This window comes from Oncorhynchus gorbuscha, linkage group LG19 (assembly GCF_021184085.1).
Source record: "Oncorhynchus gorbuscha isolate QuinsamMale2020 ecotype Even-year linkage group LG19, OgorEven_v1.0, whole genome shotgun sequence".
NCBI lineage: Eukaryota > Metazoa > Chordata > Actinopteri > Salmoniformes > Salmonidae > Oncorhynchus > Oncorhynchus gorbuscha.
In genome coordinates this window covers 13,221,485-13,248,118 of record NC_060191.1, presented here as the reverse complement: position 1 = coordinate 13,248,118, position 26,634 = coordinate 13,221,485, and the positions used below count along the sequence as shown (strand labels likewise).

At 43.7% G+C, this 26,634-nt stretch overlaps 1 protein-coding gene across 2 annotated transcripts in view; it reads right to left on the bottom strand.

Moving 5' to 3' along the window:
* Nucleotides 1–26,634, bottom strand: part of LOC124005584 (cyclin-dependent kinase 14-like) — a 274,642-nt gene that overhangs the window by 120,024 nt on the left and 127,984 nt on the right. For both annotated transcript variants that reach the window (XM_046314981.1, XM_046314983.1), the window contains one exon: nucleotides 24,323–24,416. In XM_046314981.1, the coding sequence (XP_046170937.1) occupies nucleotides 24,323–24,416 (94 nt within the window). The remainder of the gene's footprint in view (nucleotides 1–24,322; nucleotides 24,417–26,634) is intronic.

Genomic DNA, 26,634 nt, shown 5'->3' with positions numbered 1-26,634 from the left:
AAACAGGGGATTCAAAAGGTCTTCATAATGTGGAGAGGATAATCAGAACACAATATAGACCTGTCAGACTTTATCCCACCAACCCCTCCTCTCTCCTCCTCAGCCTCCTGTCCTCTCCCCTCCTCCTCTCCTCTCCTCTCCAAATATCCTCCTCTTCCATCTCCTCCTCATATCTGGACCACCTAGGCACCCCAGGGGTGTTTGCTGAAGAAAACCCTTATCTCCACTGGATAACATTTTAATTTTACCCCAGACAATTAGACAGCGCCCACCCCTTCCTCCCCACAACCCCCTTCCACCCCTCCCTTCTCCTTACCCCTCCTCCCCCCAAACACCCTTCCACCACTTGCTCCTGCGAGGACAGACGCTGGGGGACGAGAAGCAAATACAGGGAGTAAATATTTAATAAATAACAGACATGGAACAAAACACGGACGGTGTCTGGACAGGGGAAACATAACGACATTAATGCTGACACTGGAATCAAACTGAGGAATAGACAGATATAGAGGAGGAAATGAATAAAGTGTTGGAGTCCAGGTGAGTCCAATGAAGCGCTGATGCGCATAACGATGGTGACAGGTGTGCGTAATGATGGGCAGCGTGTGCCCTCGAGCGCCACAGAGGGGGAACGGGAGCAGGCGTGACAGCTCCTCCCCTCCGCTCCACATGCTACCTGCTAAAAGGCACGCCGTCCCTCCCCCACCCTAACTCTAAACCTATCCCCTAAAGGCGTCTGCATGCTTCCCATCCAAAACAGTTTGTGCACATTAGGACGACATTTTGTGACGTTTTTGTTAGTTTTGATCTCTGACAAGGTTTTTTTTGTCAGTTCGTGCACACAACTATTTTTCTCGAGGCTGAAGTTGGTAGCCAAAGCCTACGCCCTTTCGTCGGTGACTGGTCAACAGTAGGGATTCTTTAAATAAGTGTTTGTTGTCATTCAACCAGAGACTAATCGTTTTCATGCTAATTTCTTCACCTGAGAAACGCTGAACCAAACATCTTAGTTAGATGTAACATTGCAGGAGTAAAAATCTCCTTAGCAAAAACTTCACCAACAATGACAGATTTCTAGAGTTATCTTGGATTCATTCTTTTTGTTGTTGTTGATCAAATGTTTTTATTGTTTTTAGTAAGGTGGACATGGACAGAAAAACAAGTGACAAGACCGAACAAGGCAAACAGTTCCGTCCCCACCCCCGTCCCACAGGACTTCCCCAACCCAAAGTTAGATTAGTGGTTCACAATAGAACTCTTTTTACAGTCATACCTTGATGAAAGAGCAAATATGTTTCCCCATGCATGAGTCCTACAGATATTTCCATGTTTATAATGTCCATGAATGACAGCAGCCACTGCTGTCCGCTTACCGAATGAGGAGCCTGGCAACATGAGACATCATTTTTCTGGCTGCAGTTAATCCAGCCTGCAGAATATGTCGCTGTTTGACAGATAGGTCTGAAGTAGTGCCATCGTTTAACAATAAAATAAATGGTGAACATGATACATTTCTACCCATTATGTCAGTAAGACAATTCCAGAAGCGTAACACCCCTGGGCATTCCCAAACCATATGACAAAATATGCCAGGAACCCCCTGAGGGCAAAGTGAGCAATTTGGGGTTTGTCTAGTTTTCATTTTAGATGTATTCGGACTATTTTAAGGAAGTGTGTACTGGCTTCGGTGTCTCAAGATGGACTAACAGTACTATTGCCACTTCTTTCTAATTTTTCAAGCGAAGGTCTTTTAAGTGAGTATTGCGAGCACACTCGTTCGGTTCGCTTATCCGAGTTTGGCTAGGCTCCAGTCGTTCCGAATCATGCGGAAGGCTTAAACCTAGCATAGCCTTTTTCCTTGTGGGGACCGGCGAAATGTTTGTTTTATAACACACACACACTCACACACAATTATCGCCGACAGCCCTCGAGAAAAACAAACTACTTTGTCTCTTTGTCTTCACACCTGACCCCTGACTTCTGCCACTGCTTTTTGAAGACTGATCCCGGACTGGGCTGGACTGTGCTTTTAAACTTGTCCCGGTCCCACCTGCCTATTGGACAGATGCCCTGAGGAGATGCAGCTGGGCAGGGTCAAAAGTGGTGATGGATGGTCAAATGCCCCAATCAGAGGTCACTGGGTGTGGCAATTAACTGGAGCGCTCCAGAGGTGCAAACAGGGTAGCCTATAAACAATGGGGACCCATCCGCTGCCTCTGCACTCTGCAGGGTCAGAGAGTCAGGAAGAGTTGGGGGCGGGTGGCTCCTTGTTTCAAGAGTTAGAGAGGGCTGTGAGTTAGTGGTCAGGGGAGGGACTTCACAGTTTTTCAACAGGTATGCAAACGTTTGCTACAATGTGCACTAATGAACATGGTCACGTCCAGCCAGGGGTCAGGAGATAAAGGTCACCCCATGGATGAGAACCACAGGGATCAGCCTCTACTCACACAGGATAGAATGTGGTTAGTATGTGTTCAGTCAGTTCCGACAGGAGAGACCGCATTCACTCTCCACACAGTTACGTTGAATGGTCAGGCCTCTGCCAAGACAGCGGCTGTTTCTGGAATGACATCATTTATTTACCCAGCGGCAGGCGGCAGCCCCCTCTCTCCCTAATCTGACTGAGTTGTGTGCAGTGGCTCATGCCTCAAAACCAAACTCATAATACTGTGTGTGTGTGTGTGTGTATGCAGTGGCTGACTTCTCACACTAAACTCATATTACTGTGTTTGTGTGTGTATGTGTGCGAGTGTGTGTGTGTATGTATGTGTGTGTGTATGTATGTGTGAGTGTCTGTGTGTGTGTATGTGTGCGTGTATGTGTGTATGTGTGTGAGTGTGTATGTATGCATGTATGTATGTATGTATGTATGTATGCATGTATGCATGTATGTATGTATGTATGTATGTATGTATGTATGTATGTATGTATGTATGTATGTATGTATGTATGTATGTATGTATGTATGTATGTATGTATGTATGTATGTATGTGTGAGTGTATGTGTGTGAGTGTGTGTGTGTGTGTGTATGTATGTGTGAGTGTGTGTGTGTGAGTGTGTGTATGTGTGAGTGTGTGTATGTGTGAGTATGTGTGTATGTATGAATGCAGTAGCTTATGTCGCACACTAAAATCATATTACTTCATCTCCCTGGATGTAACCAGCATCCTCTCCTCTGACTGCCTGCACAAACACTGACACACATGTTCAGAAAGACAAACACACACATGTTTAGACAGACAAAGCACATACTGTACACATACAGTTGAAGTTTACATACACTTAGGTAGGAGTTTTTCAACCACTCCACAAATTTCTTGTTAACAAACTATAGCTTTGGCAAGTCGGTTAGGACATCTACTTTGTGCATGACACAAGTCATTTTTCCCAAAATTGTTTACAGACATTATTTCACTGAATCACAATTCCAGTGGGTCAGAAGTTCACATACACTAAGTTGACTGCTCCTTTAAACAGCTTGAACAATTCCAGAAAATGATGTCATGGCTTTAGAAGCTTCTGATAGGCTAATTGACATAATTTGAGTCAATTGGAGGTGTACCTGTGGATGCATTTCAAGGCCTACCTTCAAACTTAGTGCCTCTTTGCTTGACATCATGGGAAAATCTAAAGAAATCAGCCAAGACCAAGAGAAAAAAAATTGTGGACCTCCACAGGTCTGGTTCATTCTTGGGAGCAATTTCCAAACGCCTGAAGGTACCACATTCATTTGTATAAACAACAGTATGCAAGTGTAAACACCATGGGACTACGCAGCCATCATACCGCTCAGGAAGGAGACGCATTCCGTCTCCTAGAAATGAACATGCAAATCAATCCCAGAACAACAGCAAAGGACCTTGTGAAGATGCTGGAGGAAACAGGTACAAAAGTAGATATATCCACAGTAAAAACGAGTCCTATATCGACATAACCTGAAAGGCCGCTCAGCAAGGAAGAAGCCACTGCTCCAAAACCTCCATAAAAAAAAAGACAGACTATACTGCACATGGTGACAAATATCTTAGAAATGTCCTCTGGTCTGATGAAACAAAAATACAACTGTTTGGCCAAAAAGACCATCATTATGTTTCGAGGAATAAAGGGGAGGCTTGCAAGCTGAAGAACACCATCCCAACTGTGAAACACGGGGTGGCAGCATCATGTTGTGGGGATGCTTTGCTGCAGGAGGGACTGGTGCACTTCACAAAATTGATGGCATCGTAAGGACGGAAAATTATGTGGAAATATTGAAGCAACATCTCAAGACATCAGTCAGGACGTTAAAGCTTGGTCGCAAATGGGTCTTCCAAATGGACAATGACCCCAAGCATACTTCCAAAGTTGTCTCAAAATGGCTTAAGGACAACAAAGTCAAGGTATTGGAGTGGCCATCACAAAGCCCTGACCTCAAGCCTATAGAAAATGTGTGGCCAGAACTGAAAAAAACATGTGTGGCCAGAACTGAAAAAAACATGTGCTGGCAAGGAGGCCTACAAACCTGACTCAGTTACACCAGCTCTGTCAGGAGGAATGGGACAAAATGCACCCGACTTATTGTGGGAAGCATGTAGAATTCTACCTGAAACATTTGACCCAAGTTAAGCTATTTAAAGGAAATGCTACCAAATACTAATTGAGTATGTTAACCTGTGACCCACTGGGAATTTGATGAAAGAAATAAAAGCTGAAATAAATCATTCCCTCTGTAACGGTTTTCTTCGGTGGACGAAGGATCGGACCAAAGCGCAGCGTGGTTAGAGTTCAATATGTTTAATAAAGACCATAAACGTGAACACTACAAAATACCAACGCAACAAATGTGAAAAACCAAAACAGTCCTATCTGGTGCAGACAGGAAACAACCACCCACACAAAACAGGCTACCTAAATATGGTTCCCAATCAGAGACAATGACTAACACCTGCCTCTGATTGAGAACCATATCAGGCCAAAACACATAGAAATACACAAACTAGACATACAACATAGAATGCCCACTAAGCTCACGTCCTGACCAACACTAAAACAAAGAAAACACAAAAGAACTATGGTCAGAACGTGACACCCTCTACTATTATTCTGACGTTTCACTGTCTTAAAATAAAGTGGTGATCTAGTATTACTAGTATTAAATGTCTGGAATTGTGAAAAACTGAGTTTAAATGTATTTGGCTAAACTGTATGTAAACTTCCGACTTCAACTGTATGTTCAGTCCAACATAGCCCCACACACGTACAGTCAATTACAGCGAACCACATTGATCAGACAAAGCCACTCACATGTGGATTTCAGTTTCAATTCCCTGTGCCGACAGTATTGTGTGTTTGTATCATCAACACTTACTATTTACTCAATAACATGAACTGTTACATTATCCATAGGATATGCTGTCCTTGCTGTGTGTGTGTGTGTGTGTGTGTGTGTGTGTGTGTGTGTGTGTGTGTGTGTGTGTGTGTGTGTGTGTGTGTGTGTGTGTGTGTGTGTGTGTGTGTGTGTGTGTGTGTGTGTGTGTGTGTGTGTGTGTGTTGACGTGTCATTCCCTAGGTGACAGAGGTGACAGCTTTGTCCATCACACTAATGCAAGGAGAAAGGCTCATTGTATTCAGTAAACACACACACCTCTGCTCTGACAGCCTTTCCTACAGATAGAGTGACACTCAGTTAACCAGTTACAATGCGCCTGGGCTCGTACCACGCATATCTAATTTAGACGAACAGAGGGATCGGAGAAACAGCCTGCTGTAACTAGCAGCCAGCCAGTCAGCCAGCCAGTCAGCCAGCCAGTCAGTCAGCCCAGCCCAGCCCAGCCCAGCCCACTCACGTCTCAGGACCAGGAAAAGAGCAACACATGACATAAACACTGTTCAGGATAGGCAGGGCTCTGGAAGATTACAACAGAACACTGACATTCATATAAAGCAGCAGCTTTGAATAAATAACAGGCTTTAGTTGATTGCTCCCAGCTCACACACACTTGCCCATGGAGCTCTGTGGGGACGGGATACAGCATGGCAACGACGGGGATAAAGCATGGCAACGACGGGGATAAAGCAAGGTAACAATGGGGATAAAGCAAGGTAACAATGGGGATACAGCAAGGTAACAATGGGGATAAAGCATGGCAACGACGGGGATACAGCATGGCAACGACGGGGATACAGCATGGCAACGACGGGGATACAGCATGGCAACGACGGGGATAAAGCAAGGTAACAATGGGGATAAAGCAAGGTAACAATGGGGATAAAGCAAGGTAACAATGGGGATGAAGCAAGGTAACAATGGGGATAAAGCAAGGTAACAATGGGGATAAAGCAAGGTAACAATGGGGATAAAGCAAGGTAACAATGGGGATAAAGCAAGGTAACAATGGGGATAAAGCATGGCAACGACGGGGATGCAGCATGGCTACGACGGGGATAAAGCAAGGTAACAATGGGGATAAAGCAAGGTAACAATGGGGATAAAGCAAGGTAACAATGGGGATAAAGCAAGGTAACAATGGGGATAAAGCAAGGTAACAATGGGGATAAAGCAAGGTAACAATGGGCATAAAGCAAGGTAACAATGGGGATAAAGCAAGGTAACAATGGGGATAAAGCAAGGTAACAATGGGGATACAGCATGGCAACAACGGGGATAAAGCAAGGTAACAATGGGGATAAAGCAAGGTAACAATGGGGATAAAGCAAGGTAACAATGGGGATAAAGCAAGGTAACAATGGGGATAAAGCAAGGTAACAATGGGGATAAAGATAGGTAACAATGGGGATAAAGCAAGGTAACAATGGGGATACAGCATGGCAACGACGGGGATAAAGCAAGGGAACAATGGGGATAAAGCAAGGTAACAATGGGGATAAAGCAAGGTAACAATGGGGATAAAGCAAGGTAACAATGGGGATAAAGCAAGGTAACAATGGGGATACAGCATGGCAACGACGGGGATAAAGCATGGCAACAATGGGGATAAAGCAAGGTAACAATGGGGATAAAGCATGGCAACAATGGAGATAAAGCATGGCAACGACGGGGATAAAGCAAGGTAACAATGGGGATAAAGCATGGCAACGACGGGGATACAGCAAGGTAACAATGGGGATAAAGCAAGGTAACAATGGGGATAAAGCAAGGTAACAATGGGGATAAAGCAAGGTAACAATGGGGATAAAGCAAGGTAACAATGGGGATAAAGCAAGGTAACAATGGGGATAAAGCAAGGTAACAATGGGGATAAAGCAAGGTAACAATGGGGATAAAGCAGGGTAACAATGGGGATAAAGCAAGGTAACAATGGGGATAAAGCAAGGTAACAATGGGGATAAAGCAAGGTAACAATGGGGATAAAGCAAGGTAACAATGGGGATAAAGCAAGGTAACAATGGGGATACAGCATGGCAACGACGGGGATAAAGCAAGGTAACAATGGGGATAAAGCAAGGTAACAATGGGGATAAAGCAAGGTAACAATGGGGAACAAAGCAAGGTAACAATGGGGATAAAGCAAGGTAACAATGGGGATAAAGCAAGGTAACAATGGGGATAAAGCAAGGTAACAATGGGGATAAAGCAAGGTAACAATGGGGATACAGCATGGCAACGACGGGGATAAAGCATGGGAACAATGGGGATAGAGCAAGGTAACAATGGGGATAAAGCAAGGTAACAATGGGGATAAAGCAAGGTAACAATGGGGATAAAGCAAGGTAACAATGGGGATACAGCATGGCAACGAAGGGGATAAAGCATGGCAACGACGGGGATAAAGCAAGGTAACAATGGGGATAAAGCAAGGTAACAATGGGGATAAAGCAAGGTAACAATGGGGATAAAGCATGGCAACGACGGGGATAAAGCAAGGTAACAATGGGGATAAAGCAAGGTAACAATGGGGATAAAGCATGGCAACAATGGGGATAAAGCAAGGTAACAATGGGGATAAAGCAAGGTAACAATGGGAATAAAGCATGACAACAATGGGGATAAAGCATGGCAACGACGGGGATACAGCAAGGTAACAATGGGGATAAAGCAAGGTAACAATGGGGATACAGCAAGGTAACAATGGGGATAAAGCAAGGTAACAATGGGGATACAGCAAGGTAACAATGGGGATACAGCAAGGTAACAATGGGGATAAAGCAAGGTAACAATGGGGATACAGCAAGGTAACAATGGGGATAAAGCAAGGTAACAATGGGGATAAAGCAAGGTAACAATGGGGATAAAGCATGGCAACGACGGGGATACAGCAAGGTAACAATGGGGATAAAGCAAGGTAACAATGGGGATAAAGCAAGGTAACAATGGGGATAAAGCAAGGTAACAATCGGGATACATCAAGGTAACAATGGGGATACAGCAAGGTAACAATGGGGATAAAGCAAGGTAACAATGGGGATACAGCAAGGTAACAATGGGGATAAAGCAAGGTAACAATGGGGATAAAGCAAGGTAACAATGGGGATACAGCATGGCAACGACGGGGATAAAGCAAGGTAACAATGGGGATAAAGCATGGCAACGACGGGGATACAGCAAGGTAACAATGGGGATACAGCAAGGTAACAATGGGGATAAAGCAAGGTAACAATGGGGATAAAGCATGGCAACGACGGGGATACAGCAAGGTAACAATGGGGATAAAGCAAGGTAACAATGGGGATAAAGCAAGGTAACAATGGGGATACAGCAAGGTAACAATGGGGATACAGCAAGGTAACAATGGGGATAAAGCAAGGTAACAATGGGGATACAGCAAGGTAACAATGGGGATAAAGCAAGGTAACAATGGGGATAAAGCAAGGTAACAATGGGGATACAGCATGGCAACGACGGGGATAAAGCAAGGTAACAATGGGGATAAAGCATGGCTACAACGGGGATAAAGCAAGGTAACAATGGGGATACAGCATGGCAACGACGGGGATAAAGCAAGGTAACAATGGGGATAAAGCATGGCAACGACGGGGATACAGCAAGGTAACAATGGGGATAAAGCATGGCAACGACGGGGATACAGCAAGGTAACAATGGGGATAAAGCATGGCAACGACGGGGATAAAGAAAGGTAACAATGGGGATAAAGCAAGGTAACACTGGGGATAAAGCAAGGTAACAATGGGGATACAGCATGGCAACGACGGGGATAAAGCAAGGTAACAATGGGGATAAAGCATGGCAACGACGGGGATAAAGAAAGGTAACAATGGGGATAAAGCAAGGTAACACTGGGGATAAAGCATGGCAACAATGGGGATAGAGCAAGGTAACAATGGGGATAAAGCAAGGTAACAATGGGGATACAGAAAGGTAACAATGGGGATGGAGCAATGTAACAATGGGGATAAAGCAAGGTAACAATGGGGATAAAGCAAGGTAACAATGGTGATAAAGCAAGGTAACACTGGGGATAAAGCATGGCAACAATGGGGATAGAGCAAGGTAACAATGGGGATAAAGCAAGGTAACAATGGGGATACAGAAAGGTAACAATGGGGATAAAGCAAGGTAACAATGGGGATAAAGCAAGGTAACAATGGGGATAAAGCAAGGTAACAATGGGGATAAAGCAAGGTAACAATGGGGATAAAGCAATGTAACAATGGGGATAAAGCAAGGTAACAATGGGGATAAAGCAAGGTAACAATGGGGATAAAGCAAGGTAACAATGGGGATAAAGCAAGGTAACAATGGGGATAAAGCAAGGTAACAATGGGGATACAGCAAGGTAACAATGGGGATACAGCAAGGTAACAATGGGGACAAGGAAGGTAACAATGGGGATAAAGCAAGGTAACAATGGGGATACAGCAAGGTAACAATGGGGATAAAGCAAGGTAACAATCGGGATACAGCAAGGTAACAATGGTGATAAAGCAAGGTAACAATGGGGATAAAGCAAGGCAACAATGGGGATAAAGCATGGCAACAATGGGGATAAAGCAAGTTAACAATGGGGATAAAGCAAGGTAACAATGGGGATAAATCAAGGTAACAATGGGGATACAGCAATGCAACAATGGGGATAAAGCAAGGTAACAATCGGGATACAGCAAGGTAACAATGGGGATAAAGCAAGGTAACAATGGAGATAAAGCAAGGTAACAATGGGGATAAAGCATGGCAACAATGGGGATAAAGCAAGATAACAATGGGGATAAAGCAAGGTAACAATGGGGATAAATCAAGGTAACAATGGGGATACAGCAAGGTAACAATGGGGATAAAGCAAGGTAACAATCGGGATACAGCAAGGTAACAATGGGGATAAAGCAAGGTAACAATGGGGATAAAGCAAGGTAACAATGGGGATAAAGCATGGCAACAATGGGGATAAAGCAAGATAACAATGGGGATAAAGCCAGGTAACAATGGGGATAAATCAAGGTAACAATGGGGATACAGCAAGGTAACAATGGGGATAAAGCAAGGTAACAATCAGGATACAGCAAGGTAACAATGGGGATAAAGCAAGGTAACAATGGGGATAAAGCAAGGTAACAATGGGGATAAAGCATGGCAACAATGGGGATAAAGCAAGATAACAATGGGGATAAAGCAAGGTAACAATGGGGATAAATCAAGGTAACAATGGGGATACAGCAAGGTAACAATGGGGATAATGCAAGGTAACAATCGGGATACAGCAAGGTAACAATGGGGATAAAGCAAGGTAACAATGGGGATAAAGCAAGGTAACAATGGGGATAAAGCATGGCAACAATGGGGATAAAGCAAGATAACAATGGGGATACAGCAAGGTAACAATGGGGATAAAGCAAGGTAACAATCGGGATACAGCAAGGTAACAATGGTGATAAAGCAAGGTAACAATGGGGATAAAGCAAGGCAACAATGGGGATAAAGCATGGTAACAATGGGGATAAAGCAAAGTAACAATGGGGATAAAGCAAAGTAACAATGGGGATAAATCAAGGTAACATTGGGGATACAGAAAGGCAACAATGGGGATAGCTTTAATACGGTTACGGATCATTAGAATGGCACTGCTGGAGATTGGTTTCTTCTTCGTTCAGGGAAGCAGTAGAGATACCTTTGGTTTTTAGCTGCAAACCAACAAATAGGCTTCACAACACATAGTAATAGCCCATACACCAACTGATAGCCCATACACCAACTGATAGCCCATACACCAACTGATAGCCCATACACCCACTGATAGCCCATACACCCACTGATAGCCCATACACCCACTGATAGCCCATACACCCACTGATAGCCCATACACCCACTGATAGCCCATACACCAACTGATAGCCCATACACCAACTGATAGCCCATACACCAACTGATAGCCCATACACCCACTGATAGCCCATACACCAACTGATAGCCCATACACCAACTGATAGCCCATACACCCACTGATAGCCCATACACCCACTGATAGCCCATACACCCACTGATAGCCCATACACCCACTGATAGCCCATACACCAACTGATAGCCCATACACCAACTGATAGCCCATACACCAACTGATAGCCCATACACCCACTGATAGCCCATACACCCACTGATAGCCCATACACCCACTGATAGCCCATACACCAACTGATAGCCCATACACCCACTGATAGCCCATACACCAACTGATAGCCCATACACCGACTGATAGCCCATACACCATCATGGTTCCAGTGAATATCGTAGATGGATGAGCCGGCTAGTGAAGTATAGGCCTTCAGCTTGGCTACATAGTGTGAAAAGGTGGATCAATTACACAGTAACAGAATTGTGCTGAAACTCACATTTTTCACTTAAAATGTATGCCAAAGAAAAACCATTGATTGCAAAGTTTAACAAACCATATACCTCTATGCACAAGGACTATTTTTAACAATTTACAATGAACATTTTACAAAAACACATTCACTGGAAGAAGAGTGCAGATCATAGTGCAGATAATATTGTGTGAAGCAAACTCTTATTAATTAAACGTGTTCAATTCTTCAAATGTATGCTGATCATGTTCATCACGCCTCCAAAAGCCAGTTAATGTTTGAATGTCCAAACACTAATTATTGTCATCTGGATTATGAGAAATGCTGAATCAATAAACACATGAAAAGCAAATTGTGTGAATGTGTGGTCATCGGCATTGAGATGATCAGAGGTGTTATTACCTCAGAGAAATAATAATGATTCTACAGTCAAGGTAAGACTGTAAGCCTAGTTTAAGCACATCTCTGGCCTCCTCATGTGTATGGCTTACAGGGGCTGTGTGGGCCATGCTATTAACTACACAGGTGTGATCCTGTTAAAACAGGGGATTCAAAAGGTCTTCATAATGTGGAGAGAGTAAGGAGAGGATAATCAGAACACAATATAGACCTGTCAGACTTTATCCCACCAACCCCTCCTCTCCTCTCCTCTATTCTCCTCTCCTCTCACCCTTATCCTCCACTCCCCTGTCTCCTCTGTCTCTCCTCTCTGCTCTCCTCCCCTCCTCTCCTCCTCATATCCTCATGTTTGCTGAATAAAACCTTATCTCCACTGGATAACATTTTCATTTTACCCCAGACAGTCAGACAGACCTCCCCTCCCCAATCCCCTTCCACCCCTCCCTTCCCCTTCTCCATCCTCCACCCAAACCCCCTTCCACCGCTTGCTCTGCCCCCCCTATCCTTCTCGGCTCCACCTGCAACCTGCTAAAGGGCACACAGATCCGCTGCTGACAGGCCAACAGGGTTGCAGGTGTACCTCCATCGATACCCAAGCTGGCGACAGGCCATCCCACTACTGGGTCTCTCCCCTTTTTTCCTTTTCCCCCCTCCACCCCTCTCTCTTTGTGTCTGTGTGTTCAAGGGGTGTACTGGATGGATGCAGGGGGCAGAGAGGGCTAGGGTTTTGGGGGAGAATCTTACAAATGTGAGGAGAGCAGACAGCCCCAATTTTCTCTTTGGCAAAACAGACAATCAATAAAATGTTTTATACAGGACCCCCCCCCCCGGGGATCTGTCCTCCTACGTTGTTTTGTGTAAGATTCCCTGCTTGGGGCATACTCCCTACACACACCGATTCCCACAGACATACAAACACACACAGACAGACAGACGCACACGCACCCACACACTTATCCCCGACAGCCCTCGGCAAAACAAACCGAACAGCTTTGTCTCTGTCTTCACACCTGACTGCACTGACCTACGCCTCTCTCTCTCTATATGTCTCTCTTTCTTCATCCCTCTCTTTCTCTCTATATGTCTCTCTTTCTTCATCTCTCTCTCTCTATATATGTCTCTTTCTTCATCCCTCTCTTTCTCTCTGTAGGTCTCTCTTTCTTCATGTCTCTCTCTCTATATGTCTCTCTTTCTTCATCCCTCTCTCTCTATATATATGTCTCTCTTTCTTCATCTCTCTCTCTATATATATGTCTCTCTTTCTTCATCCCTCTCTCTCTATATGTCTCTCTTTCTTCATCCCTCTCTTTCTCTCTATGTCTCTCTTTCTTCATCCCTCCCTTTCTCTCTATATGTCTCTCTTTCTTCATCTCTCTCTCTCTCTCTCTCTCTCTCTCTCTCTCTCTCTCTCTCTCTCTCTCTCTCTCTCTCTCTCTCTCTCTCTCTCTCTCTCTCTCTCTCTCTCTCTCTCTATATATATATATATATGACTCTCTTTCTTCATCCCTCTCTCTATATATGTCTCTCTTTCTTCATCCCTCTCTTTCTCTCTATGTCTCTCTTTCTTCATCCCTCCCTTTCTCTCTATATATATGTCTCTCTTTCTTCATCCCTCTCTCTCTCTATATGTCTCTTTCTTCATCCCTCTCTCTCTCTATATATACATGTCTCTCTTTCTTCATCCCTCTCTCTCTCTATATATATATGTCTCTCTTTCTTCATCCCTCTCTCTCTCTCTATATATGTCTCTCTTTCTTCATCCCTCTCTCTCTATATGTCTCTCTTTCTTCATCCCTCCCTCTCTATCTCTATATATATGTCTCTCTTTCTTCATCCCTCTCTCTATATATATATATGTCTCTTTCTTCATCCCTCTCTCTCTCTATATATATATGTCTCTCTTTCTTCATCCCTCTCTCTCTCTATATATATATGTCTCTCTTTCTTCATCCCTCTCTCTCTCTATATATATGTCTCTCTTTCTTCATCCCTCTCTCTCTATATGTCTCTCTTTCTTCATCTCTTTCTTCATCCTCTTTCTTCATCTCTATCTCTATATATATGTCTCTCTTTCTTCATCCCTCTCTCTCTATATATATATATGTCTCTCTTTCTTCATCCCTCTCTCTCTATATATATATATATATCTCTTTCTGCATCCCTCTCTCTCTCTATATGTCTCTCTTTCTTCATCCCTCTCTCTCTATATATATATATGTCTCTCTTTCTTCATCCCTCTCTCTCTCTATATATATATGTCTCTCTTTCTTCATCCCTCTCTCCTCTCTATATATATGTCTCTCTTTCTTCATCCCTCTCTCTCTCTATATGTCTCTCTTTCTTCATCCCTCTCTCTCTATATCTATATATATGTCTCTCTTTCTTCATCCCTCTCTCTCTATGTCTCTATTTCTTCATCTTTCTTCTATATCTCTTTCTTCATCCCTCTCTCTATCTATATATATGTCTCTCTTTCTTCATCCCTATCTCTCTCTATATATATATATGTATATCTTTCTTTTCTCTCATCTCTTTCTTCATCCTCTCTCTCTATATGTCTCTCTTTCTTCATCCCTCTCTCTCTATATATATATATGTCTCTCTTTCTTCATCCCTCTCTCTCTCTATATATATATATATATATGTCTCTCTTTCTTCATCCCTCTCTCTCTCTATATGTCTCTCTTTCTTCATCCCTCTCTCTATATATATATATGTCTCTCTTTCTTCATCCCTCTCTCTCTATATATATATATGTCTCTCTTTCTTCATCCCTCTCTCTCTCTATATATATATATGTCTCTCTTTCTTCATCCCTCTCTCTCTCTCTATGTCTCTCTTTCTTCATCCCTCTCTCTCTCTATATGTCTCTCTTTCTTCATCCCTCTCTCTCTCTATATATATGTCTCTCTTTCTTCATCCCTATCTCTCTATATATATATATATGTCTCTCTTTCTTCATCCCTCTCTCTCTCTATGTCTCTCTTTCTTCATCCCTCTCTCTCTATATATATGTCTCTCTTTCTTCATCCCTCTCTCTCTATATATATATATATGTCTCTCTTTCTTCATCCCTCTCTCTCTCTCTATATATATATATATATGTCTCTCTTTCTTCATCCCTCTCTCTCTCTATATATATATGTTTCTCTTTCTTCATCCCTCTCTCTCTATATATATACATGTCTCTCTTTCTTCATCCCTCTCTCTCTCTATATATATATGTCTCTCTTTCTTCATCCCTCTCTCTCTCTCTCTATATATATATGTCTCACTTTCTTCATCCCTCTCTCTCTATATATATATATGTCTCTCTTTCTTCATCTCTCTCTCTCTTTGTCTCTCTTCCTTCATCCCTCTCTTTCTCTCTATATGTCTCTCTTTCTTCATCCCTCTCTTTCTCTATATGTCTCTCTTTCTTCATCCCTCTCTCTCTCTATATATATATATATATATATATATATATATATATATATATATATATATATATATATATATATATATCTCTTTCGTCATCCCTCTCTTTCTCTCTATATGTCTCTCTTTCTTCATCCCTCTCTTTCTCTCTGTCTCTGTTTCTTCTATGTCTCTCTTTCTTCATCTCTCTCTCTCTATATGTCTCTCTTTCTTCATCCCTCCTCTCTCTATATATATATATGTCTCTCTTTCTTCATCCCTCTCTCTCTCTATATATATGTCTCTCTTTCTTCATCCCTCTCTCTCTCTATATATATATATGTCTCTCTTTCTTCATCCCTCTTCTTCTATATGTCTCTCTTTCTTCATCCCTCTCTCTCTATATATATATATGTCTCTCTTTCTTCATCCTCTCTCTCTCTATATATATATATATATGTCTCTCTTTCTTCATCCTCTCTCTCTATGTCTCTCTTTCTTCATCCCTCTCTCTCTCTATATGTCTCTCTTTCTTCATCCCTCTCTCTCTATATATATGTCTCTCTTTCTTCATCCCTATCTCTCTCTATATATATATATATGTCTCTCTTTCTTCATCCTCTCTCTCTCTATGTCTCTCTTTCTTCATCCCTCTCTCTATATATATGTCTCTCTTTCTTCATCCCTCTCTCTCTCTATATATATATATGTCTCTCTTTCTTCATCCCCTCTCTCTCTATATATATATATATATATGTCTCTCTTTCTTCATCCCTCTCTCTCTCTATATATATATGTCTCTCTTTCTTCATCCCTCTCTCTCTATATATATACATGTCTCTCTTTCTTCATCCCTCTCTCTCTCTATATATATATGTCTCTCTTTCTTCATCCCCTCTCTCTCTCTCTATATATATATGTCTCACTTTCTTCATCCCTCTCTCTCTATATATATATATATGTCTCTCTTTCTTCTCTCTCTCTCTTTGTCTCTCTTCCTTCATCCCTCTCTTTCTCTCTATATATCTATATGTCTCTCTTTCTTCATCCCTCTCTATATATATATATATATATATATATATATTATCTTATATATATCTCTCTATATATATATATATATATCTCTTTGTCATCTCTCTTTTCTCTATATGTCTCTCTTTCTTCATCCCTCTCTTTCTCTCTGTCTCTGTTTCTTCATCCCTCTCTCTCTCTATATGTCTCTCTTTCTTCATCCCTCTCTCTATATATATATATGTCTCTCTTTCTTCATCCCTCTCTCTCTCTATATATATGTGTCTCTCTTTCTTCATCCCTCTCTCTCTCTATATATATATATATGTCTCTCTTTCTTCATCCCTCTCTCTCTCTATATATATATGTCTCTCTTTCTTCATCCCTCTCTCTCTATATATATATATATATGTCTCTCTTTCTTCATCCCTCTCTCTATATATATATATATATATATATGTCTCTCTTTCTTCATCCCTATCTCTCTCTCTATATATATATATATGTCTCTCTTTCTTCATCCCTCTCTCTCTCTATATGTCTCTCTTTCTTCATCCCTCTCTCTCTATATATATGTCTCTCTTTCTTCATCCCTCTCTCTCTCTATATATATATATGTCTCTCTTTCTTCATCCCCCTCTCTCTCTATATATATATATATATATATGTCTCTCTTTCTTCATCCCTCTCTCTCTATATATATACATGTCTCTCTTTCTTCATCCCTCTCTCTATATATATATATATGTCTCTCTTTCTTCATCCCTCTCTCTCTCTCTCTATATATATGTCTCTCTTTCTTCATCCCTCTCTCTCTATATATATATATGTCTCTCTTTCTTCATCCCTCTCTCTCTCTATATATATATGTCTCTCTTTCTTCATCCCTCTCTCTCTATATATATATATGTCTCTCTTTCTTCATCCCTCTCTCTATATATATATATATATGTCTCTCTTTCTTCATCCCTCTCTCTCTATATATATATATGTCTCTCTTTCTTCATCCCTCTCTCTCTATATATATATATGTCTCTCTTTCTTCATCCCTCTCTCTCTATATATATATGTCTCTCTTTCTTCATCCCTCTCTCTATATATATATATGTCTCTCTTTCTTCATCCCTCTCTCTCTCTATATATATATATGTCTCTCTTTCTTCATCCCTCTCTCTCTCTCTCTATATATATATATATGTCTCTCTTTCTTCATCCCCCTCTCTCTCTATATATATATGTCTCTCTTTCTTCATCCCTCTCTCTCTATATATATATATATGTCTCTCTTTCTTCATCCCTCTCTCTCTATATATATATATATATGTCTCTCTTTCTTCATCCCTCTCTCTCTATATATATATATGTCTCTCTTTCTTCATCCCTCTCTCTCTATATATATATATGTCTCTCTTTCTTCATCCCTCTCTCTCTATATATATATATGTCTCTCTTTCTTCATCCCTCTCTCTATATATATATATGTCTCTCTTTCTTCATCCCTCTCTCTCTATATATATATATGTCTCTCTTTCTTCATCCCTCTCTCTCTCTATATATATATGTCTCTCTTTCTTCATCCCTCTCTCTCTATATATATATATATGTCTCTCTTTCTTCATCCCTCTCTTTCTCTCTATATGTCTCTTTCTTCATCCCTCTCTCTCTCTCTATATGTCTCTCTTTCTTCATCCCTCTCTTTCTTCATCCCTCTCTTTCTCTCTATATGTCTCTTTCTTCATCCCTCTCTCTCTATATATATATGTCTCTCTTTCTTCATCCCTCTCTTTCTCTCTATGTCTCTCTTTCTTCATCCCTCTCTTTCTCTCTATATGTCTCTTTCTTCATCCCTCTCTTTCTCTATATATGTCTCTCTTTCTTCATCCCTCTCTTTCTTCATCCCTCTCTTTCTCTCTCCCATCCTTTCATCTCAGTAATTGTCTGCATTCATTATTAACTCATTTCAGAGGATAAATGAATATGAATTCCTCACATTACCACTCCACTTCAATTCTGCCGATGGGGGGAATTATAGAGGACAAAAGAGCCGATTATGGGATTCATGAGACCTCACACAGCCATAAAATATTGATGCAGTCAGGCTCTGAGTCCTGTTCAGAAATATATCTATCAATCTATCTGCCATCCCTATTAATCCCTAATCACTGGTTCCTTTAATAAGCACCTAGCAGGAGAAATGAATAGCTTCCTGACCCAGAGTTAAAGAGGGCCACAGACCTCATGCTGATTAGATCAAGAGCCAAAGGTTACTGCTCAAGTACACAAGTACGCAAGTAAACAGTAAACACAGTCAATTGGTCAGTCAACAATGATTCAAGGTAAAAATCTGTCGTTCTGCCCTTGAACAAGGCAGTTAACCCACTGTTCCAAACCGGCATTGTAAATCAGAATTTGTTCTTCACTGACTTGCCTAGTTAAATAAAGGTTTAAAAAAATGGAAAAAAGGTGCAGTGTATAAAGTCAGGACATCTGCTGTCTCAGCCACCGCCTGTCACCAAGGGAGTACCCCAAGGCTCGATCCTAGGCCCCACACTCATCTCAATTTATATCAACAACATAGCTCAGGCAGTAGGAAGCTCTCTCATCCATTTATATGCAGAGCTTTCTTATTGTCCAACAAGCTTTCTCTACCCTTAACCTTGTTCTGAACACCTCCAAAACAAAGGTCATGTGGTTTGGTAAGAAGAATGCCCCTCTCCCCACCGGTGTGATTACTACCTCGGAGGGTTTAGAGCTTGAGGTAGTCACCTCATACACATATTTTGGGAGTATGGCTCGACGGGACACTATCCATCTCTCATCACATGTCCAAGCTACAGGCTAAGGTTAAATCTAGACTTGGTTTCCTCTATCGTAATCACTCCTCTTTCACCCCAGCTGCCAAACTAACCCTGATTCAGATGACCATCCTACCCATGCTAGACCAAGGAGAGGTAATTTATAGATAAGCAGGTAAGGGTGCTCTCGAGCAGCTAGATCTTCTTTACCATCAGATTTGCCACCAATGCCTTTTATAGGACACATCACTGCACTCTATACTCCGATGTAAACTGGTCACCTCAGTATACCCAATGCTTATTTATAAAACCCTCTTAGGCCTCACTCCCCCCTATCTACTGCAGGTCTCATCCTCCACATACAACACCTGTTTTGCCAGTCACATTCTGTTAAAGGTCTCCAAAGCACACACATCCCTGGGTCGCTCCTCTTTTCAGTTTCCTGCAGTTAGTGACTGGAACAAGTTGAAAAAAGCACTCTACCTGGACGGTTTTATCTCCATCTCTTCATTCAAAGATTCAATCATGGAGACTCTTACTGACAGTTGTGGCTGCTTCGCATGATGTATTCTTGTCTCTACCTTCTTGCCCTTTGTGGAGTTGGCTGTGCCCAATAATGTTTGTACCATGTTTGTACCATGTTTTGTGCTGCTACCATGTTGTGCTGCTGCCATGTTGTGTTGCTACCGTGTTGTTATAATATAATAACAACAAAAAATATCTAGTTAACAGAAGAAAGGAAGACAAAATAAGGACAAAAGAAGGACAGAAGAAAAAGGAAAAGAAAGAGGACAACATAGTGAAACAGTCAGCACTTCTATTGCAACTTGTATTTCGTCGTCCTAACGTAGTCTACACTGCTATCTGCCCAGCAGCTAGCCAGCTAGCATACGTCCACCGTCTACCGAATAGCAGCACTGTAGAAACTATTACACTCAACTGAACGACTTGATTAGTGTAGTGTTAGCTAGCTACATAGTTGTCTTTTCTGTCTTCGTATCCAAGATAATTGTGTAGTTTAGAGCGTGTAGTCTTAGAGTGATTATCTTAATTTACTGAGGTTAGCTAGCCAGCTATTTGTCGTCCTTAACGTAGGAGACACTGCTAGCTAGCCAACAGCTAGCCAACGTCTACTGAATAGAACTTCCGCACTCAACAACCCGGTCGCATTCCGCTTCGCTCCACAGGTAGTATCACATTTTTCATTTCATTTCATTACAGCACAACGGTTTGATTTGTTTGATCGTAGCTAGCTACATAGCTAGCTACATAGCCGTCTGTGTATCAAAGATAATTGTTGTCGTTCTTTTAACGCAACGTAACGTAATCAACACTGCTAGCTAGCCAGCTAGCCCCGAATAGCAGCACTGTAGAAACTATTACACTCAACGGAACAACTTGATTAGTGTAGTGTCAACAACGCAGCCACTGCCAGCTAGCCTACAAAGTCAACAACGCAGCCACTGCCAGCTAGCCTACTTCAGCAGTACTGTATCATTTTAATCATTTTAGTCAATAAGATTCTTGCTACGTAAGCTTAACTTTCTGAACATTTGAGACGTGTAGTCCACTTGTCATTCCAATCTCCTTGCATTAGCGTAGCCTCTTCTGTAGCCTGTCAACTATGTGTCTGTCTATCCCTGTTCTCTCCTCTCTGCACAGACCATACAAACGCTCCACACCGCGTGGCCGCTGCCACCCTAATCTGGTGATCCCAGCGCGCACGACCCACGTGGAGTTCCAGGTCTCCGGTAGCCTCTGGAACTGCCGATCTGCAGCCAACAAGGCAGAGTTCATCTCAGCCTATGCCTCCCTCCAGTCCCTCGACTTCTTGGCACTGACAGAAACATGGATCACCACAGATAACACTGCTACTCCTACTGCTCTCTCTTCGTCCGCCCACGTGTTCTCGCACACCCCGAGAGCTTCTGGTCAGCGGGGTGGTGGCATCGGGATCCTTATCTCTCCCAAGTGGTCATTCTCTCTTTCTCCCCTTACCCATCTGTCTATCGCCTCCTTTGAATTTCATGCTGTCACAGTTACCAGCCCTTTCAAGCTTAACATCCTTATCATTTATCGCCCTCCAGGTCCCCTCGGAGAGTTCATCAATGAGCTTGATGCCTTGATAAGCTCCTTTCCTGAGGATGGCTCACCTCTCACAGTTCTGGGCGACTTTAACCTCCCCACGTCTACCTTTGACTCATTCCTCTCTGCCTCCTTCTTTCCACTCCTCTCCTCTTTTGACCTCACCCTCTCACCTTCCCCCCTACTCACAAGGCAGGCAATACGCTCGACCTCATCTTTACTAGATGCTGTTTTTCCACTAACCTCATTGCAACTCCCCTCCAAGTCTCCGACCACTACCTTGTATCCTTTTCCCTCTCGCTCTCATCCAACACTTCCCACACTGCCCCTACTCGGATGGTATCGCGCCGTCCCAACCTTCGCTCTCTCTCCCCCGCTACTCTCTCCTCTTCCATCCTATCATCTCTTCCCTCTGCTCAAACCTTCTCCAACCTATCTCCTGATTCTGCCTCCTCAACCCTCCTCTCCTCCCTTTCTGCATCCTTTGACTCTCTATATCCCCTATCTTCCAGGCCGGCTCGGTCCTCCCTCCCGCTCCGTGGCTTGACGACTCATTGCGAGCTCACAGAACAGGGCTCCGGGCAGCCGAGCGGAAATGGAGGAAAACTCGCCTCCCTGCGGACCTGGCATCCTTTCACTCCCTCCTCTCTACATTTTCCTCCTCTGTCTCTGCTGCTAAAGCCACTTTCTACCACTCTAAATTCCAAGCATCTGCCTCTAACCCTAGGAAGCTCTTTGCCACCTTCTCCTCCCTCCTGAATCCTCCTCCCCCTCCCCCCCCCTCCTCCCTCTCTGCAGATGACTTCGTCAACCATTTTGAAAAGAAGGTCGACGACATCCGATCCTCGTTTGCTAAGTCAAACGACACCGCTGGTTCTGCTCACAGTGCCCTACCCTGTGCTCTGACCTCTTTCTCCCCTCTCTCTCCAGATGAAATCTCGCGTCTTGTGACGGCCGGCCGCCCAACAACCTGCCCGCTTGACCCTATCCCCTCCTCTCTTCTCCAGACCATTTCCGGAGACCTTCTCCCTTACCTCACCTCGCTCATCAACTTATGCCTGACCGCTGGCTACGTCCCTTCCGTCTTCAAGAGAGCGAGAGTTGCACCCCTTCTGAAAAAACCTACACTCGATCCCTCCGATGTCAACAACTACAGACCAGTATCCCTTCTTTCTTTTCTCTCCAAAACTCTTGAACGTGCCGTCCTTGGTCAGCTCTCCCGCTATCTCTCTCAGAATGACCTTCTTGATCCAAATCAGTCAGGTTTCAAGACTAGTCATTCAACTGAGACTGCTCTTCTCTGTATCACGGAGGCGCTCCGCACCGCTAAAGCTAACTCTCTCTCCTCTGCTCTCATCCTTCTAGACCTATCGGCTGCCTTCGATACTGTGAACCATCAGATCCTCCTCTCCACCCTCTCCGAGTTGGGCATCTCCGGCGTGGCCCACGCTTGGATTGCGTCCTACCTGACAGGTCGCTCCTACCAGGTGGCGTGGCGAGAATCTGTCTCCTCACCATGCGCTCTCACCACTGGTGTCCCCCAGGGCTCTGTTCTAGGCCCTCTCCTATTCTCGCTATACACCAAGTCACTTGGCTCTGTCATAACCTCACATGGTCTCTCCTATCATTGCTATGCAGACGACACACAATTAATCTTCTCCTTTCCCCCTTCTGATGACCAGGTGGCGAATCGCATCTCTGCATGTCTGGCAGACATATCAGTGTGGATGACGGATCACCACCTCAAGCTGAACTTCGGCAAGACGGAGCTGCTCTTCCTCCCGGGAAGGACTGCCCGTTCCATGATCTCGCCATCACGGTTGACAACTCCATTGTGTCCTCCTCCCAGAGCGCTAAGAACCTTGGCGTGATCCTGGACAACACCCTGTCGTTCTCAACTAACATCAAGGCGGTGGCCCGTTCCTGTAGGTTCATGCTCTACAACATCCGCAGAGTACGACCCTGCCTCACACAGGAAGCGGCACAGGTCCTAATCCAGGCACTTGTCATCTCCCGTCTGGATTACTGCAACTCGCTGTTGGCTGGGCTCCCTGCCTGTGCCATTAAACCCCTACAACTCATCCAGAACGCCGCAGCCCGTCTGGTGTTCAACCTTCCCAAGTTCTCTCACGTCACCCCGCTCCTCCACTCTCTCCACTGGCTTCCAGTTGAAGCTCGCATCCGCTACAAGACCATGGTGCTTGCCTACGGAGCTGTGAGGGGAACGGCACCTCAGTACCTCCAGGCTCTGATCAGGCCCTACACCCAAATAAGGGCACTGCGTTCATCCACCTCTGGCCTGCTCGCCTCCCTACCACTGAGGAAGTACAGTTCCCGCTCAGCCCAGTCAAAACTGTTCGCTGCTCTGGCTCCCCAATGGTGGAACAAACTCCCTCACGACGCCAGGACAGCGGAATCAATCACCACCTTCCGGAGACACCTGAAACCCCACCTCTTTAAGGAATACCTAGGATAGGATAAAGTAATCCTTCTCACCCCCCCCTTAAAATATGTAGATGCACTATTGTAAAGTGGCTGTTCCACTGGATGTCATAAGGTGAATGCACCAATTTGTAAGTCGCTCTGGATTGGAGCGTCTGCTAAATGACTTAAATGTAAATGTAAATGTTGTTGTCATGTGTTGGTGCCATGATGTGTTGTTGTCTTATGTCTCTCTTTATGTAGTGTTGTGGTGCCTCTTGTTGTGATGTGTGTTTTAGCCTATATTTTTTATTTTCAATCACAGCCCTTGCCTTTTGGTAGGCCGTCATTGTAAATACGAATTTGTTCTTAACTGACTTGCCTAGTTAAATAAAGGTTAAATAAATTCAAAAGTGCTCAAAGTGAGACTATACGCACGCACACAAACACACAGCTGACTCACCAGGAATATCCTCTCCAGCTGATCCTGGATGTCCTTCATCCCAGGGAAAGCTGCCACTCCTTGGATCATCTCGATGAAGATACATCCTACACCCCTGGGGAGACACAGACAGCATCACCATTAGAGACAGACAGACAGCATCCTCATTAGGGACAGACAGCATCCACATTAGAGACAGACAGACAGCATCCTCATTAGGGACAGACAGCATCCTCATTAGGGACAGACATCATCCTCATTAGAGACAGACAGACAGACAGACAGCATCCTCATTAGGGACAGACAGCATCCACATTAGAGACAGACAGACAGCATCCTCATTAGGGACAGACAGCATCCACATTAGAGACAGCCAGACAGCATCCTCATTAGGGACAGACAGCATCCACATTAGAGACAGCCAGACAGCATCCTCATTAGGGACAGACAGCATCCACATTAGAGACAGACAGACAGCATCCACATTAGAGACACGCAGACAGCATCCTCATTAGGGACAGACAGCATCCACATTAGAGACAGACAGCATCCACATTAGAGACACGCAGACAGCATCCACATTAGAGACACAGACAGCATCCCCATTAGAGACACACAGACAGCATCCCCATTAGAAACACAGACAGCATCCCCATTAGAGACACACAGACAGCATCCTCATTAGAGACACACAGACAGCATCCTCATTAGGGACAGACAGCATCCACATTAGAGACAGACAGACAGCATCCACATTAGAGACAGACAGACAGCATCCACATTAGAGACACAGACAGCATCCCCATTAGAGACACAGACAGCATCCCCATTAGAGACATACAGACAGCATCCCCATTAGAGACACAGACAGCATCCCCATTAGAGACACAGACAGCATCCCCATTAGAGACACACAGACAGCATCCCCATTAGAGACACACAGACAGCATCCCTATTAGAGCACACAGACAGCATCAACAGAGTTGGAGAGCTCCAGAGCCATCAGCAGTAAACCTTTGAACCCCTCTATGAAGAATACTAGCCTCCTCAACTACAATTCATCATGATTTAATCTATAGTGTACTCAAATGGCTTTGTGGAAGAGCACAGTATATTTTGAAATGCAAATGGTTCACTCTTGGGGAATATCTTAATTTCCATCTAAATCTATGGTGGATGTCTTGATTTCCTAGAGGATTCAGCTTCAGTAAAGTGTTTGTTCAGAAGACTAACTCTGTGTGGCATCTGAGGTGGCGATGGTTGGATAATGGGATGCCCAGTGGAGAGAGAAGGAGAGCGGGATGGAGAAAGAGAGGTGGCCAGTTCTGGAGAGTGGTGTGTGTGTGTGTGTTTAAACAGGTGTCAGAGCCCATTTGTCAGAGAACTATTGTTTCCTGACAGATTCACTTTCTGGCCCAGTGCACACTGCTCACTCCCTCTTTTCCTCCATCTCTGCATGACCCAGCAACGGTTGAGCAGTCACACAGATACAGAAAGATGAATGAATAGAAATAGAGAGGGAGAGAGAGAGAGAGAGAGGGAGGGAGAAAGAGAGAGACAAGCACCAGCATCATTTTCATCCCCCTTAACACACCACACACCTTAATTCCTTTTTGAAAACTTCACCCGTCTCCATAGTGTACCTATAGACCAGCAAGAGCCCTATACATTTCTACAAGTCCAAGGGATAGAAGTAGGTGCTGGATTGAACAATACATTTTCATCAGCAAACTGTTCAGATATTTCTTAGATCTTTATATAGAGACTGGTGTTTAATCAGATACAGAGGTTAACCTTGGCAGGGAGAGGGATATAAACCTGCTAATAACAGTGTGAAAACGACAGGGATTCAACCACTTCCTCTCACACCTCTCTCTGTCTGTCTGGCGGGGCTGTCTGTCATTGTCCACAGTGTCAGCTTGACTGACAGGTGCCTGGTGAAACAACAGGCTCACTGAGGCGATAACAGACATAAAAATAGACTAGAGGAAGAATCCCTGTTCTGTTCCACCCTATTCTTCCCTTTCCTCCTGTCTTCCAGATGATCTGATCCTTTAACCTTTTAGTGGTTTGACGGATATGGGACAGACTGTTACCCAAACCAGTGACCCAGCACTGAGCACACTGTGGTCCATGTGAGCGCTGCCTGTTCATGGAACACTGCTTTCTAAGTGACGGTATAGGTCTTTCTATGTTGAGTGGCTCCAGTCCCGGTGGAGTGGAAAGGTGCCCTGAGGATTTGCCCACCTGCTCTACTGCCAACCTAACCCCCTGCCTCTCCCTCTCCCCCACTATGCTTGAATTGCCCGCGGTGGGATGCAGCTCGGGTCCTT